This window comes from Podarcis pityusensis (assembly GCF_964106645.2).
Source record: "Podarcis pityusensis genome assembly, chromosome: 7".
NCBI lineage: Eukaryota > Metazoa > Chordata > Lepidosauria > Squamata > Lacertidae > Podarcis > Podarcis pityusensis.
In genome coordinates this window covers 4,399,586-4,415,140 of record NC_138031.1, presented here as the reverse complement: position 1 = coordinate 4,415,140, position 15,555 = coordinate 4,399,586, and the positions used below count along the sequence as shown (strand labels likewise).

The following is a 15,555-nucleotide window of genomic DNA, read 5'->3' as shown; positions in this document are numbered from 1 at the left end:
TTGAAATATACTCAGAGTCGAGGATGGATTTCATGCTCTTTATTCAGCTCATAGTAGTGAGAAATGGAAGTTCCCCCAAAATGTCTGCTTTATATTCATTATTTACACAATGGGCCCCATGTGATTGGGCTATTTCTGGGATTCTCCTGTAGGCCAATCAGGTTGCGGATTCACTTCCACCTGGAGTTGGATTGGGTGGCTCCTGCGAACCAATCAGACTGCTGCATTCTGGATCCTATTGTTCTAGGACCAGTCAGACTGCTGCATTCTGAATCCTATTGTGGTTAATAAGAAACCACAAGAAACTAGCTTTGCAGGGAAAACCCCCCAGAAAAACAGCCTTGCTGTTCAAAAACCTGAAACATTCCACACTTCCTACACCCTTTCGCCTCTTCTCCTGCCTTCACGCTGACTTCCTTTTTTTGTGCTCTAAGGGAGCCGTGCCTAAAGATAGAAACAGATAGTCCTATTACAGTCCAAGACCCTTGAAGACCCCAGAGCCATACATTCTGCTTCTACCTTGCCTTGTCTTCTCACATCTCTTTCTCCAATCCTGCTACTGGTTCCTGTTTGGCGCACGAAACACTTGCCTTTCTTCTTCTCACTGCTCCCTGTGACTCTTTCATAGAGCATCCTAAGCTTCTCCTTGCTGGACCTTCCTCCCTGCCTTATCCTTGCCCTACCTCCAGGAGACCTCTTCTTCATGCACCCATCTTTCTCCATACTGCTCAACTCACCTTTCTCCTTCAAACCTGCTCCCTGCAGCTCCTGGCTTCAGCATCCCCTAAAATCTCCTCACATCTCTCTCCTGGCAATCTCTCTTCAACCAGGTTCTCCTTCCTTCCTTCCTTTTTGTCCCGCGTAAGCTCATTGCCTACCTGTCCCTTCGGAATCTCCCATTTCCATGCCACCTTCAGCTCTTGCATGTATACCCCTGATATCTGAGAATTAACAACCCCCCAAAATTGGGGAGATGCCTCCTGATCCCCTTCCTGGCTTCCTATTATGAAGCTGTTTGGGGAAAAACCTGTTGCTTTAATTCTGGAAGGGCACCTTTGACTATCCGTTTGCACACAATCTGAGCATGTGAATTTGTAGCAGACAGACTCATAGGAACACCGAAACATAGAAATCTGCCCTGTACAGAATCGGACCTTTGGTCCATCTAGTTCACACAGTCTACACTGACTGGGTTTCAGGCTGGGAACTCTCCCAGTCCTACCCAGAGACACTGGGGGTTGAACCACCTCTGAGCTACAGCCCTCCCCCATGTTAGGGTCCTCAATGTTACCCATTGCTAGAACTAGCAGAAACTGCAAGTGCTTCAAGGAAGTGAGGAAGAGGACCTAAGGCTGGGTTTGGTACGTCGCCTAGTGGAAAAGTCTCATCAAGACTCAAGATTCCCTTTTGCAATGGATGGCTCAGGGATAAGCAAATCGGAACGGCTCCTAATTACTGCAAATGCAGAATCCCAACAACTGATCTCTTAGAGAAACGATGGACAAACTGACTCTCTTCTTCCTTGCATGGAATATTACCTGTGCTACTGTCTCATTGATCTCTCTCCGTCTCCCCGTCCCCCGTTCCATGTGTTGTTTCTGTTCACTTTTTTGGATTGGGCTGGGTTCTGTTCTTCCCACCCTGTGCATGTCCCTAAGTCCATTTTATTAACTTCCAAGTTGCAAAAAGGTGCCTTTGTTGGGATGTCCTGCTAGCCAATGTCATATGTTTGAGAAAGAGGTGGGGAGCACACCTGAAAAGAGGAGGTGGATGGTGGAGTTTTGGGGTGCAGGTTATGGTTTTGTGTTGTTGTTTTTTACCAGATTTATGGCTCAGTTTGAAAACTATACCTTTTTTAATCAAATCCCACTCTGCCAGTCCAAAGAAAATCCCACGCCCCCTTTTGAACTCTTTGCTCATGTGAGTATTATTAAAGTAAGACTTTCCCCAAGGCTAAATATCCAAGTTGCCTCTGGTTACCATTGAGGGGGGGGGGATACTCAGTGAGCATCTTCTTCTCACCTTTTGCTATAGAAATAGGCTGTTTAATTTGTTCATGCAAATTTAGACAAGATTATGAGTTGATACCAGGTAAGGGGGAAATATGTTTCTAGAAGAATGAGCTAAGAGCCAGTCATGAACTGGCCTTGATTCCATCAAAGTGCCTATTATATAGCATGAAATGAAATAGATGAATACTCACAGAAGACCCAGCTGCAACAGGAACACACAAAGCTGCTTTTGGTCCATCTAACCCAGCATTGCCGACACTGACTGGCAGAAGCTCTCCAGGATTTCAGATAGGGAGTCTCTCCAAACCCTACTGAAGCATCCTTGCCTCACTACCTGGAGATGGCAGGGAGTGAACCTGGAACCTTTTGCTTGCAAGGCCGATACTCTACCACTGAGCTATGACCCTCCCCAGCTGATGTTGCCTTATTCAAAATGCACCCGGCTTGAAATATTTGCTCCTGCATCCTCCGCAAACAGGCTTATGTTGCACTGTCACATAAGTAGACCTCTCTCTCTCTCTCATGTAGTTGTTTTTGCAAATTGGGGCTGGTTCAAAAAGGGGGAATCACCTCCAAAAAATATCACAAGAATTTTTGAGCTTCTTGTGAATAAAGAAGTCTCCTTCTTTGGAGGTCTTTAAGCAGAGGCTTGACAACCATATGTCAGGAGTGCTCTGATGGTGTTTCCTGCTTGGCAGGGGGTTGGACTCGATGGCCCTTGTGGTCTCTTCCAACTCTGTGATTCTATGATTCTAAGATCTGTTCCGTGGAAAGATCTAAAAATAATGGATTGCATGGAAGATATAGCACATCTTAAAAACCTAGTACACATGAGGCAAGCCTGGATTCATCATTGCATTTTTTTTTACCCCCAACTTCTTCTACAAGCAGCTCAAGGTGGTGGATATGGTTCTCCACCTATTCAGTTAAGCCCCTGTGTGGTAGATTAGGCTGAGAGGCAGTGACTGGCCCAAGGTCACCCAGCGAGCTTCATGGCCAAGTGGAGATTTGAATTCCGGACTCCCAGGCCCTAGTCCGACACTCTAACCACTACGTCACACTGCCTTTCTTGGGCTTGGACACAGAGTACTCATTTAGCAATTCACGCAACCTCTCCCAAATGAATTGCTGGGACCAAAACGCTTTGTATTGGACTGTCTTCTTGTCCGTTTGAAATCTGAAGCTCAAGACTGGTCCACTTTGGAAGTCTTGCATTGCATTACTGTGTTTGAATGCCCCTTGGGCAACAGAGAGATGCTTTATGCGTCATTGAAAAAAAACTAGCAGTCATTGAATCTAGCTCTTGGTTAAACAGCTCATTAAGGTGCTCTCGATTCAGAATTTAACTAATCTAAGGCAAATCAGGTATAATTAAAGCAGATTTTCTACTCTAAAGGAGTCTCCTCAGGATTCAGAAAGTGATTGCAAGAGCAAACAGGTAGTTTTCCTGGAAGCTCCAAGAGAGAGATCCAAAATCAACAGCTGGGTAATACTTTTACTGGGACCAACCAAGATATCAGAAAAGTGTGGAAAGCTTTTTTGTTCTCCATCAGGCAAGATGGAACGCAAAGCAGAGGGGAGACCATCAGGGGGTCAAGGTGTGTCAAGCTACACTTCTAGGATGAAGACACAACCACTTGTCATCCTCAAACCCTAGCCCATAGACTATACCTTAGGTGTGGAGTGTGTAGGTTACGTTAGGGTAAGCATTAATATCATTATTATTACTATTATTATTATTAAAGTTTCTATCCCACCTTTCCCTCCAAGGAGCTCAAGGTGGTATACATGGTTCTCCCACTCCTTATTTAACAACCCAGCTCAAGGTGGTGGATATTGTTCTCCACCTCTTCAGTTAAGCCCCACGACACCCCTGTGAGGTAGGTTGGACTGAGAGAGGCAGTGCCTGACCCAAGATCACCCAGTGAGTTTCATGACCAAGTAAGAGGATACACACCCTGATTTCACAGGTCCTAATCTGACACTCTAACCACTACACCATGGTCCTACCTGTTTTCTCAGTGTGCATCATTATTTTATGTTTACATATGGCTCCTTCCTTGGTCAGAAACCCTGTCAGCCCCTTTCCTCGGTTGACCAGAATGTCCCGTTGATAGCTCGGAAACCGTTCGGGACAACCCTGCCTCTACCAGAAATTATTCCTCTGTCACCCTTTGGGAAGCAGAGGTTTGCAGAATCCGCTCGCTTGAGCAGCTGCTGCGTCGCAACTGGAATGGCAAGGAAAGCTCAATGATGGTCTCTTCTCTTCCCTCTCGCAGGGCATCGCTGTGGAGCTCCTGTGTGGTCCTACCTCTCCTCGCCCTCACCTGGATGTCAGCAGTGCTGGCCATCACAGACCGCCGGTCAGCCCTCTTCCAAATTCTTTTCGCAGTCTTCGACTCCTTGGAAGGCTTTGTCATTGTGATGGTCCACTGCATCCTGAGAAGAGAGGTGAGCATCTGAGCAGGCATAATAATCCTTCTGCAGGGCCTGTAAGACAGAGCTATTCCACCTGGCTTTCAACTTGAACGTAGCCTGATCTTTTATTCCCCTTCCTTCCCTCCCTCTCCCCTTTTTATGAAGATTACTCGCTCTGGGATCCCACAGCTAATTCTCCCCTGGTCTCCCCGCTGGCTCAAATAGGACTAATTTAGCCAGCTAGCCCTGGTAATCATCTAATGTTTATTGGATTGATTTTCCCCCAAACTGATTTTTGAATTCTGAATTTATTGTTATTCACATTTTATACTGTATTTTATGCTGTTTTTTGTTGCATTAATTAAGTGTTTTAAATTTGTTGTTAGCCGCCCTGAGCCCAGTTTTCTGAACCGGGAAGGGTATAAATAAAAAAAAATTAATAATTATAATTATAATTTATACCCTGCCCATCTGGTTGGGTTTTCCCAGCCAACAGAATAATAATAATAATAATAATAATAATAATAATAATAATAATAAAGCCATAAAACATCAAACATTAAAAACTTCCCTAAACAGGACTGCCTTCAGGTGTCTTCTAAAAGTCAGATAGTTGTTTATCTCCTTGACATCTGATGGGAGGGCATTCCACAGGGCGGGTGCCACCACCGAGAAAGCCCTCTGCCCGGTTCCCTGTAACCTACCTTCTCGCAGGCCCTTGGAGGTGGACCTCAGTGTCCCCGCTGAATGATGGGCATGGTGACGCTCCTTCAGGTATACTGATTCAGCTCAGCCCAAACTCAAATCTTGCCTTGCTTGAGAAAAGACCATATATTGCTTTGCATAATTACTGGATCAGAAGGCATTGTCCCAGTCTCCTTTGATCTGTCAACTGCTAGGTTGGCAGGAGCAGGGACCGAGCAACGGGAGCTCACTCCATCATGGGGATTCGAACCGCCAACCTTCTGATCAGCAAGCCCTAGGCTCTGTGGTTTAACCCACAGCGCCACCCGCATCCCTTGGGAGGTGGGGTATAGGGGGCCTTAATAAAATCTACAAGCCACTCTGATTCCCATCCCATAATCTTTAGCTAAACAGTAGTGAAGAAAGTTCTTCTTCACACAGTGCATGGTTAAACTATGGAGGCAGTGATGGCCACCAACCTAGATAGGCTTTAAAAGAGGATTGTACAAATTTGTGGAGGAGAAGGCTATCTGTGGCTGTTAGCCATGATGGCGATGTTCTGCCTCCACAGTCAGAGGGGACATTGCTTAATAAAGATGGATGAATTGATAAATTCTAGTACCATTCCTTAAAAAAATTTGAGGGCCCATTCTCTTTCCTCCCTCATCCCCAGGTTGTTGTAAGGACTCATTCTATAAATTTTATTTATTTATTTCACAACGTGCTTATACTGCCTAATTGCAATGAAACCTCTAAGCCAGGGTTCGGCAAAGTTTTTGTGGTTTGGGCCGGTTCACAGTCCCGCAGACGCCGCGGTGGGCTGGAGTGTGTGTGAGCGCGCACGCATGCGCAAATGCTATTTCCGGTGCTCCTTCCGGCACAGAGGAGTTGTGCGCAGCTTCCCATTGGCCGCAGGAGCTTCCTGCAGCCAATGGGAAGCCAACTGGCATCGTGGAAGGCAGTCCCCACTCTGCTCCGCCCTGGTTTAGCACGGCGCATGTGAGTGTTAGGATTTTTATCTCACCAGCTGCGCAGAGAGCAGCACAATGGTTGTTTACATCATGTGAGTGTCTGAGAGCGTGAGACAGGAAGTCTCTGCTCAGTCTCAGTACTGTAGAAGTTACTTTCACTTCTGAGTGAGTGAAGTGTGCTCTTCTGTACTGCTGCTCAGAGAGAGCAGACACGCTGATGGAAGCTCTATGTATAGACAATGTAAATAAAGTAGTTTAGAGCTACTGATTGTCTCTTTCTTCTGCAATGGGATGCCAGAAGACGAGTGTGCTCCTCTCAGGAGGGAGGGGTCGCTTATTACTGGTCTCTCTGCACTGAGGAAGATTTACAGCCAGAGGGTGACCACCGGAGAGACGCCTTGGTGTCTTGGGAAGGTGGTGGCCTTCCCGGGCATTTTTCCAACAGTGAGCTGACTGAGGGGGTGGCTGGGGTCCTTGAGCAGGCGGTGGGGGTCCATGGGCCGGTCAAACGGGCCGCTCTAAGCAGATTCTGCTGGGTGTGCCTCTGTCCTGGTGCTGAAATGACTTACTGCTCCTCATTCCATTTCTTTTGCTCCTTCTGACACTTTGATCCAATTCTCTCTCATGCCACACATTTTCCCAGGTACAGGATGCTGTGAAATGCCGAGTGGTGGACCGCCAGGAAGAAGGAAATGGAGATTCTGGGGGGTCGTTTCAGAACGGACATGCTCAGCTCATGGTAGGATAAAGTGCCTCTTGTTCCTCCGTAAAGAAATGAGGAAAATGCAGCTTTTCTCTTTGGTAGTGATGCTACAGGGAACCAGGCAGAGGGCCTTCTTGGTAGTGGCACCCATTCTGCAGAATCCCCTCCCATCAGATGTCAGGGAGTTAAATAGCAAGTTCTAGAAGACATCTGAAGGCAGCCCAGTTTGGCAAAGGTTAATAATAATAATAATAATAATAATAATAATAATAATAATTTATTTATACCCCACCCATCTGGCTGGGTTTCCCCAGCCACTCTGGGCAGCTTCCAACCAAATATTAAAAACAATACAGCACCAGACATTAAAAACTTCCCTAAACAGGGCTGCCTTCAGTTGTCTTTTAAAAGTAAAATAGTTGTTTATTGCCTTGACATCTGGTGGGAGGGCGTTCCACATGGCGGGTGCCACTACCGAGAAGGCCCTCTGTCTGGTTCCCTGTAACCTTACTTCTCGCAGCGAGGGAACTGCCAGAAGGCCCTCGGAGCTGGACCTCAGTGTCCGGGCTGAACGATGGGGGTGGAGACACTCCTTCAGGTATACTGGACCGAGGCTGTTTAGGGCTTTAAAGTTTTTAATGTTTGACGTTTTATTATGCTTTTATATTTGACTAAAGCCACCCAGGGTGGCTGGGGCAACACAGTCAGGTAGGCAGAGTGCAAATAAAATTATTATTATTATTATTATTATTATTATTATTATTATTATTATTAGTGTGACAAGGGCGGTGCCACTTTCAAATTCATGGAGTCCCGTGTTGACTCCACATGTCTGTGAGGTCACCTCCAGACAGCCTGTTTATTTCCCATTCATCCTCATTCGCTTGCACCAAGTTTTCCCATAGGTTAGATGATTAAATAATGCTTTATATATTTTATTTATGGAAATGTACCAGTTGCTTTATATTTTGAAAGATTAAAATAACATCACAGCTGTGCAGAAAGCCCTGCACCAGCTGTCAGTCGAATATGAAATTAAGTTTCAGGTATTATTAGTAGTATCCAAAGTTTTAAATGGCCTAGGATGAGGTTATCCGAAGGATCACCTTGTCCCTTGTACACACAGGCCAGATCACTTATGATCATCAGGAGGAACCCTCCTAACAGTCCCAGAGTTATCCCATATTAGTTTAATTCTCTAAACGAACCTAGGATTTTAGCGTAGTGGCAACAATAACTTGGGACACTGTTCCTATGGAAAACAGACAGGCACCTATAATCCTGATGTCATCTGCTGAAAATGTATGTATTTCAACTAAGTGTTTTTAGAGAATGAATTGGATTCTGCGTTAGTCGTTTGTTCTGTACTAGGTGACTTCAATAGTTTCATTGTACACCACCTTGATTCTTTTTTAAAAAAATAAAGGAAATTATTTAACAAAAGAGAGAAATGAAACGAGGGGAAAATCAGCTCTTCTAGTCTCATAAATTAGCAGGATGCATGCTTGGACTGGGGGGGGGGGGGATATCCCTTGATTTCCACAGAACATTCTACTTTTCTGCCCAGTTAGCTCTTGCACAGCCACAAAAAGTTCTCTTGAGAATTCATACTTGTAAGAAGTTGTCTTGTGCTGGGTCAGACCACTGTTCCATTTTGCTCAGGCCTTTCTCCAATCACTAGCTTCAACTGAATGTGCATTGGATGTGCTTCTGGATTCAGATTCTGCTTTTCCGATCTGTTGCATTCGACGGGATGCACATCTGAATGCGTCTCTGACCCGCCAACTGACTTGCAGAAGAGTCTCAGCATGCAGTTTCCTCCTCCAGCTGATATGTGCAAGAATATGCACAAGCAGCTACCAGCTTCCTTCCCACACACATAACGATACAATAATCTTTATACGATAATCTTTATTGTCATTGTCCCAGACAGAACAACGAAATTGAAAAAAAAATCTACATCAGACATTCAAAAACCAACAAGCCTGCTATCACAGCCATCCCAGCCTCGTTAGCCCCCTAAAAACTCTGATACCCCATAATTAAATACAATATACTCCCATAGAGACTACCTTACACTGCATTTAAAACCAAAATCACATTTGGATAGAAACTGATTCTCAGGCGGCTAGTCCTGGTCTTTATAACCCTGTATCTTCTTCCAAAAGGCAGAAGCTGAAAGAGATCATTTCCGGGGTGCGCACTGTCCTGCGCTATCTCTGCAGCTTTCTTGTGACACCTGGAAGCGTAGATTTGATCCAAGGTGGGAAGAGTGCACCCAATTATTCTCTCTGCAGTCTTTACAACCCTGGAGAGCATTGTTTTTCCCCTGACCGTGCAACTCCCAAACCACACACAGAGACCATAATACGCTCTCCACATTACAATGGTAAAATGCCATCAACAGGTCCTTTGAGAGATAGTTTTTCCGTAGGATTCTCAGATTCTCAGATAGCAAATTAGACAGGATCAGACGTGAAGAAGGATTGGCATAATTGTCTCCATCCCTATTAATATGTTGATTCCTGTCAAAGGCAGCATTCACCCAGCCTTTCCTCATTTCCCCAACATTTCTCAAACTCTTAATTTCCATATTATATTTGAGCTTTCATGCAACATAAAAGCCGCTTTCAGAAAATTAATGGAATATAGTGCATGTTTAGTGCTAATTTCTGTGTTAGGTGATTCCAGAAATTGCAGCTCACTTAGCCCAGGAAAAATTATTATTATTATTATTAACATTTATACACTACCCTTCATCCAAGGATCACAGGGAGCTTGACAATATAAAAACACAACAACACATACCACAGTAACAAACAGAAACCCGTACCATTTAAAACAGATTGTTTAATTGGCCAAAGATGTTTCACATTGCCACAAGTTGGGAGACTTGTGTGTGAGTCTGACCCTGTACAAGACACACCAAAATCTGCCTTTTGTTTGACGTTGTGTTTCAAGAACCTGAAACAAAGAGCCATTTCTGATTTAATGAAACCTTCCCCGCCTAACTCAATTGGAAATTGTCCGTTGACCAGGCTGATAACTCAGAATGGTTCCAGATACAGATCTAAATGAAAAATCCGGTTATGGTTATGCATTCAGACCATCATCTGCACCCATCAAAGACTGGAGCGATTTGTCGGAGTGAATTGACAAAAAGCCACAGTTCCATAACGCCATAGGTGCTGCAGTGTGAAAGGAACATTAGACAACGGGGCAGAAGTGGACAATGGCAAATTATAATCAGGAAGAGAATATTGGCCATGTCTGAAGGCACCTGAACATCTTCACCTCTCAATAACCCCCCTTTTGTTCACGCCAGGGTCTCATTGTTGTGACTCTTTGCTTGCTAGTTCTGGAAATGCGCAAGAAATGCTGGATTTGAGGCCCCCCTTTCCTCTGCCACCCCATAACCTCCCCCCTACCCTCCGCCTTGTTGACCACCGCCCCCTCCTGTTTTCTCTGTCTTCCAGACTGATTTCGAGAAGGACGTGGATATGGCTTGTAGATCAGGTGAGCACATCACAGGTGAGAAATCAACAAGTGACCTGGTTTGGGGATTGAGCTTGACCTTAATTTCCATTTCTTTCTTATGATATATATCCTTGCTGTCTGTTTGTGTCAAAAGTTGTGTTGCGTCTGGTCTGTGCGTCTGAGCTGCTCCCGGCCATTCCTGCCCCTCAAGAGCTCCTGCCTCCTCCCATCTCCTGTAGGCTAACTCTCCTCCACTGCCTTCCTATATGCTTGGGGCTTGGCTGAGGTCAACGGCAACCTCCATGGGGACAGGCTTTTGGAAGGGGCATACATAGAGGAAGAAGATGCCTCGGCCCAAACTGCACACATTGGTGGAAGCCAGGCTGACTTAATCCCATGACTGCACCATTTGCATCTAGAGCCAGGATGGCATGGGAGGGTCTAATTCTGTGGCCAGTTCCTGCCCCTCCCCAATGAAAATAATGACACATGACACAATAATTAAGGTTAATGGCTAAATAAGGCCACAACTTTAGTGGTTACAGGTGATGAGCGGTATTGGCTTAGGCATTGGTCCTAACCACTATATCTGACTCCAGCCCATCCACTTTAAGTCTGGGAAGGGTTAACCACCAGTAGGGGGAGTCCTGCTGATGCACATCAACTAGGGACTCCCCTAGGGTCACCAATTGGGGGCGTGCCTTAGGCCCTCACCTCCATAGGCTTTGGACAGGGCCACACCCCCCAGAATCCTTTTTCAGACTAGCCTTCAATATGCAGGGCAGGTGATGGCGCTACCTCCCCTCTTCCATCTACAGAACAATACCAATGCCTAACTGCCAATACCAAGAAAGTTGTGATGATTTGATATGAGGTAGACGAAAACCAAGTGGCTGGTGCCAATTTGCCAAGTGGGAGAATTCCTTCCAGGCCCCTCAACGGTGACCAAACAAGGTCCATAGCAAGGTCAAGGAACGAAAACCTTATAGGGCGGGAGGGTGGGAAAAACAGGAACAGCTGGTAAGGGGCAAAGAGGGAGATCCCCGGCCGCGTACTGCCTTAAATAGGGCAGGCCACACCCTCAGAGCCAGCTGATTGGCCGGCCAGGGGGTGACGCGGCCGGGAATTCCCCCAATCGTGCAGGGCTGACCTCCACCCATCGCGTGCATGGAGGGACCGTGAAGCCCACAACCCCACCTCCTCCTAAGGCGGAAGTGGCTTTCCTATGTCGAAATTGACTCCGGCATTGATGAGGAGCTGAAACCTTCTGCATGCCCTGTTCCTTCAAGCACTTTCCAAGGGGGAAAGTGCCTGGAATTTAGGGGGCATGGGGAGAGGGGCAGAAGAGAAGATTCAGGTGCCCTCCCCTCTGTGCCCCTTCTCATATAAAAAAAAATTAGACTCACTTTATACTTGAATGAAAATGACTGCCTTTATTTTTCACAGTTAGCCTTTAGCAGGTCTATTATTATTATTATTATTATTATTATTATTAGGCAGGTCTTTATTTATTTAGTTTCTCCCTGCTGTTCAGTCACAACGGTTTCCAAGGTGGCTTGATTGTTCAAAACAAGACGGAGCCTATCCGGCAGTTTTACAATCTAAAAGAAGCAAAAAACAAAAAACCACGATATACAAAGGGAAAGGAACAGGGAGGGAAGAGGAAAACCAAAACTCCAGCACCAGTTTCTAAACAGTTGTTCCTATAACAACTTATTATTATTATTATTATTATTATCCTGTTGGAGTAACATTAAGCACTGCACTCCAACACTGGTTCCCACAACCATTTTTGACCCTTGATAACATCCAAATGAATTGGCTAATTGTGGATTTGGCATAGTGGATTTGGGTACAGCAGTTTAATCATTGTGTGGGTACTTTTACCATCTTCCCCAACTGAGGTTCAATGGTGGAAAACATTTCAGAAAATGGGTTGAAGCAGGCAGTGACGAGTCCTGATCTGGGCTCCTCTTTCTTTCTTTCTTTCTTTCTTTCTTTCTTTCTTTCTTTCTTTCTTTCATTTCATAAATTTTACACACTGCTTGATTGTAAAAGGGGGGGGAGGATGCTCAACATGGTTTTTAAAAAAGATAACAATAAAATTACCAATAAGGAAAAATAACAATTATTTAAAAAAGGGGATCTGCTTTTAACCCACCCAGGGGGTCTGTAGCACCATTCACATAACAAAAACCACCATAAACAAATATCAAAATTTTCCAAAGTAGGGGGTCTGGGGCTTTGCTTTGGGGGAAAAAATAGGGGTTCCACACTAGTCAGCAAATTGGGAACCACTGATTTAAGACGTTTGAAAAGTTAAAATAACAATAGGCTAAAAACAGGCTAAAACTCACATCAAATTTCCAAACATCTGGATAGGCTTGTGTAAATAAATATGTTTTTAGCAGGCACCAAAAAGAATACAATGAAGGCCCCTGCTTAATATCAATAGGCAGGAAGTTCCGAAGCTGCTCATGAGACCTGATCATCGTGCCAGAAAATCCACTCCTGATAACCCTAACCATATAAGAACTAGATGTTTAAATTAGGACATTTAGTGATTTTCAGGATCCTCGCATATTGCATTTCTTCCTCTAGACCTTCCCTGTTCTGGGAGAGGTGATGGGTGAGCTTATTCCTCCAGCATCCTCTGTCTCCTCTGCTTCTCCCTTGCTCTTACCCACGTCCTTTGGGAATTGATCACCCCAGTCCTGCAGGCTTGCCTGGGCCTCCAACCTCTTCCCACCTCCCACCCCTCACCCTGCTTAAATAGACCCAGCGCTGCATCCATTGCAACTGAGAACTCTCTCAAGAATGCCCTGTGCTTCCTCGACCCTCCCTTAAATGCTCTGCTCTCCTCCTGCATCCCTGAATCACCAGGGGAAGGGGTAAAATAAAACCCCAAAAACACCTTTGACATTTCTTGGGATTTCCTTAAAGATCCTGGACAACCCCAGCTGCCTTTGACCCTGCATAGAATTCCAATCTTCCAAACCAGGATCTCTTCTTAAGGCTGAGAATTAATTGCTGTCTCCACCTCTATGATCGTTTCTGTATTTTCCTTCTTGGATATGTTTTCCCCCCTTCCTTTCCAGGCTTCTCTTTTTCTGTCTGTTTATATCATGCTCTTTCTTGTAGCCGATTCTGGTTTGCCAACAGGTGTGTTCTTACCTGATGCGGAGGAGATGGAGGCAGTCCCATCTCCCGGGTGAGAGGACACATTTGCACCTGTTTTCCGACTCCATACAGTATCAATTTATGGGCACGCACAAAACACTAGGCAATGTTAAACTGCAACATGTGGAGCTATTCCTCTCATTGTTTCATTCATCTCTGCCTTCCATTCATCCATTTCCATGCACAAACTTAATCAATCCTTCCCCATCCTGTCTATCTGCCCATCCCCTCATCTCACTTTCCCTTTCTATTTGTTGTCTGGCTTCTTATCAAGATAATAATAATAATTTATTCTTTATACCCACCCATCTGGCTGGGTTTCCCCAGCCACTCTGGGTGGCTTCCAACAAAATATTAAAATGCAATAGTCTATTAAAAATTAAAAGCTTACCTAAACACGGCTGCCTTCAGATGTCTTCTAAAAGTCTGGTAGTTGTTTTTCTCTTTGACATCTGAAGGGAGGGCATTCCACAGGGCAGGTGCCACCACCGAGAAGACCCTCTGCCTGGTTTCCTGTAACTTGGCTTCTCGCAGTGAGGGAACCACCAGAAGGCCCTCAGAGTTGGACCTCAGTGTCCGGGCAGAACAATGGGGGTGGAGACGCTCCTTCAGGTATACAGGACTGAGGCCATTTAGGGCTTTAAAGGTCAGCACCAACACTTTGAATTGTGCTCGGAAACGTACTGGGAGCCAATGTAGGTCTTTCAAGACCGGTGTTATGTGGTCTCGGCAGCCGCTCCCCATCACCAGTCTATCTGCCGCATTCTGGATTAGTTGTGGTTTCCGGGTCACCTTCAAAGGTAGCCCCACATAGAGCGCATTGCAGTAGTCCAAGCGGGAGAGAGGGACTCAGCCTGCGTACCAGGTGGAGCTGGTAAATAGCTGCCCAGGACACAGGATTGACCTGTGCCTCCATGGACAGCTGTGAGTCCAAAATGACTCCCAGGCTGCACACCTGGTCCTTCAGGGGCACAGTTACCCCATTCAGACCCAGGAAGGCTGCCCTTCTAGTGGAGCCCCAACACCAGATTCACTCCATGGCACATCAGACTCCTGCCATCCTCACCCTGCCAGCTTGTGTTGCAAATGAGTATCCTTGCTGGCGAGTAGAGTCCATGCCCATAGACAAGAGCCAGCTTGCTGGAGAGTGAGCTGCAGCCCGTCACTCCTGTTTCAAACAGGGACTATTTATCGCCTTCTCTTTTCAGCTTCAAGGTTTCAAAAGGGAGTGTGAGCTCCCACAAATTATCCCAGTGCCAACATGCCCGTAGGCAGATTCTCATATTGCTTTTTCTTTTGGCATCTCCAAATGACGCCCTTCGATCAAACATAACGCTTCCCTCTCTGCTGACGTCTTCTCACCTCTCCCTCTTCCTGGCTTCTTTCCCCTCCCTGTTTTCATTTATTTCCTCTCTCTGTGGTGTCTCTTTTTATCCTTCTGATCTCTCTCAGCGCCGACAATCTTAACCTTAACAAAACCAGGCATCCAACAAACGGAAGGACGGCCCTTGCTCTATTTTACACCCCTAACTCTCCAGAGCGACTCTTCTGTAATATTTTAAACAAGCAGCGGATGTTTTTTAAGCACTGCAGAGGTATTAAAAGATCAGGCAGGCACATCTTAGGGGCTCACAACCTAATAGACATGGCACAAAAGGAAAGGTAAATGTGGAGGGAAGAGGAAAGCAAGCACTGTGACACACACAGAAACACATACCCTGGGAAGCATCCCTTGAGTTGTCTAAATGCATGAGTGATACTTGGAAGAACAGCTAAATGCCTCCATCTTCCCTTGCAAGACGTCTACTTTTTCATAGAAAACACAGGGTCCAGAGAGTTCAGTCACCCCCTCATGATCTTCATCTAAGATCCGAAATCTGGGAAATTCATTTCCATGTCCATTAGATATCATAATTCCTCCCCCAGTTGTCACATTTGAGTACCACAGTTCTCTTACCCAATTGGGTTTCCCTCACCCCAGGATGTCCAGATGTCTTAGACCAACCAGCCTTCCCCAAGCTGGTGCCCACATTTAGGATTAGAGTTGTAGTCCATATCATCTAACGGGTGCCATGCAAGGAAGCCCGTCTCACAAAGGCTTGGGTCATTG

At 45.6% G+C, this 15,555-nt stretch overlaps 1 protein-coding gene across 4 annotated transcripts in view; it reads left to right on the top strand.

The window, feature by feature from the left end:
* The window catches only part of ADGRB1 (adhesion G protein-coupled receptor B1), a 381,525-nt gene that overhangs the window by 348,587 nt on the left and 17,383 nt on the right, over nucleotides 1-15,555 (top strand). For 2 of the 4 annotated variants that reach the window (XM_081012479.1, XM_081012481.1), the window contains exons 25-27: nucleotides 4,292-4,463; nucleotides 6,729-6,824; nucleotides 10,265-10,304. In XM_081012479.1, the coding sequence (XP_080868605.1) occupies nucleotides 4,292-4,463; nucleotides 6,729-6,824; nucleotides 10,265-10,304 (308 nt within the window). Of the gene's footprint in view, nucleotides 1-4,291; nucleotides 4,464-6,728; nucleotides 6,825-10,264; nucleotides 10,320-15,555 lie in introns of all 4 variants that reach the window. The other 2 variants (XM_081012478.1, XM_081012480.1) reach the window with 1 other exon arrangement.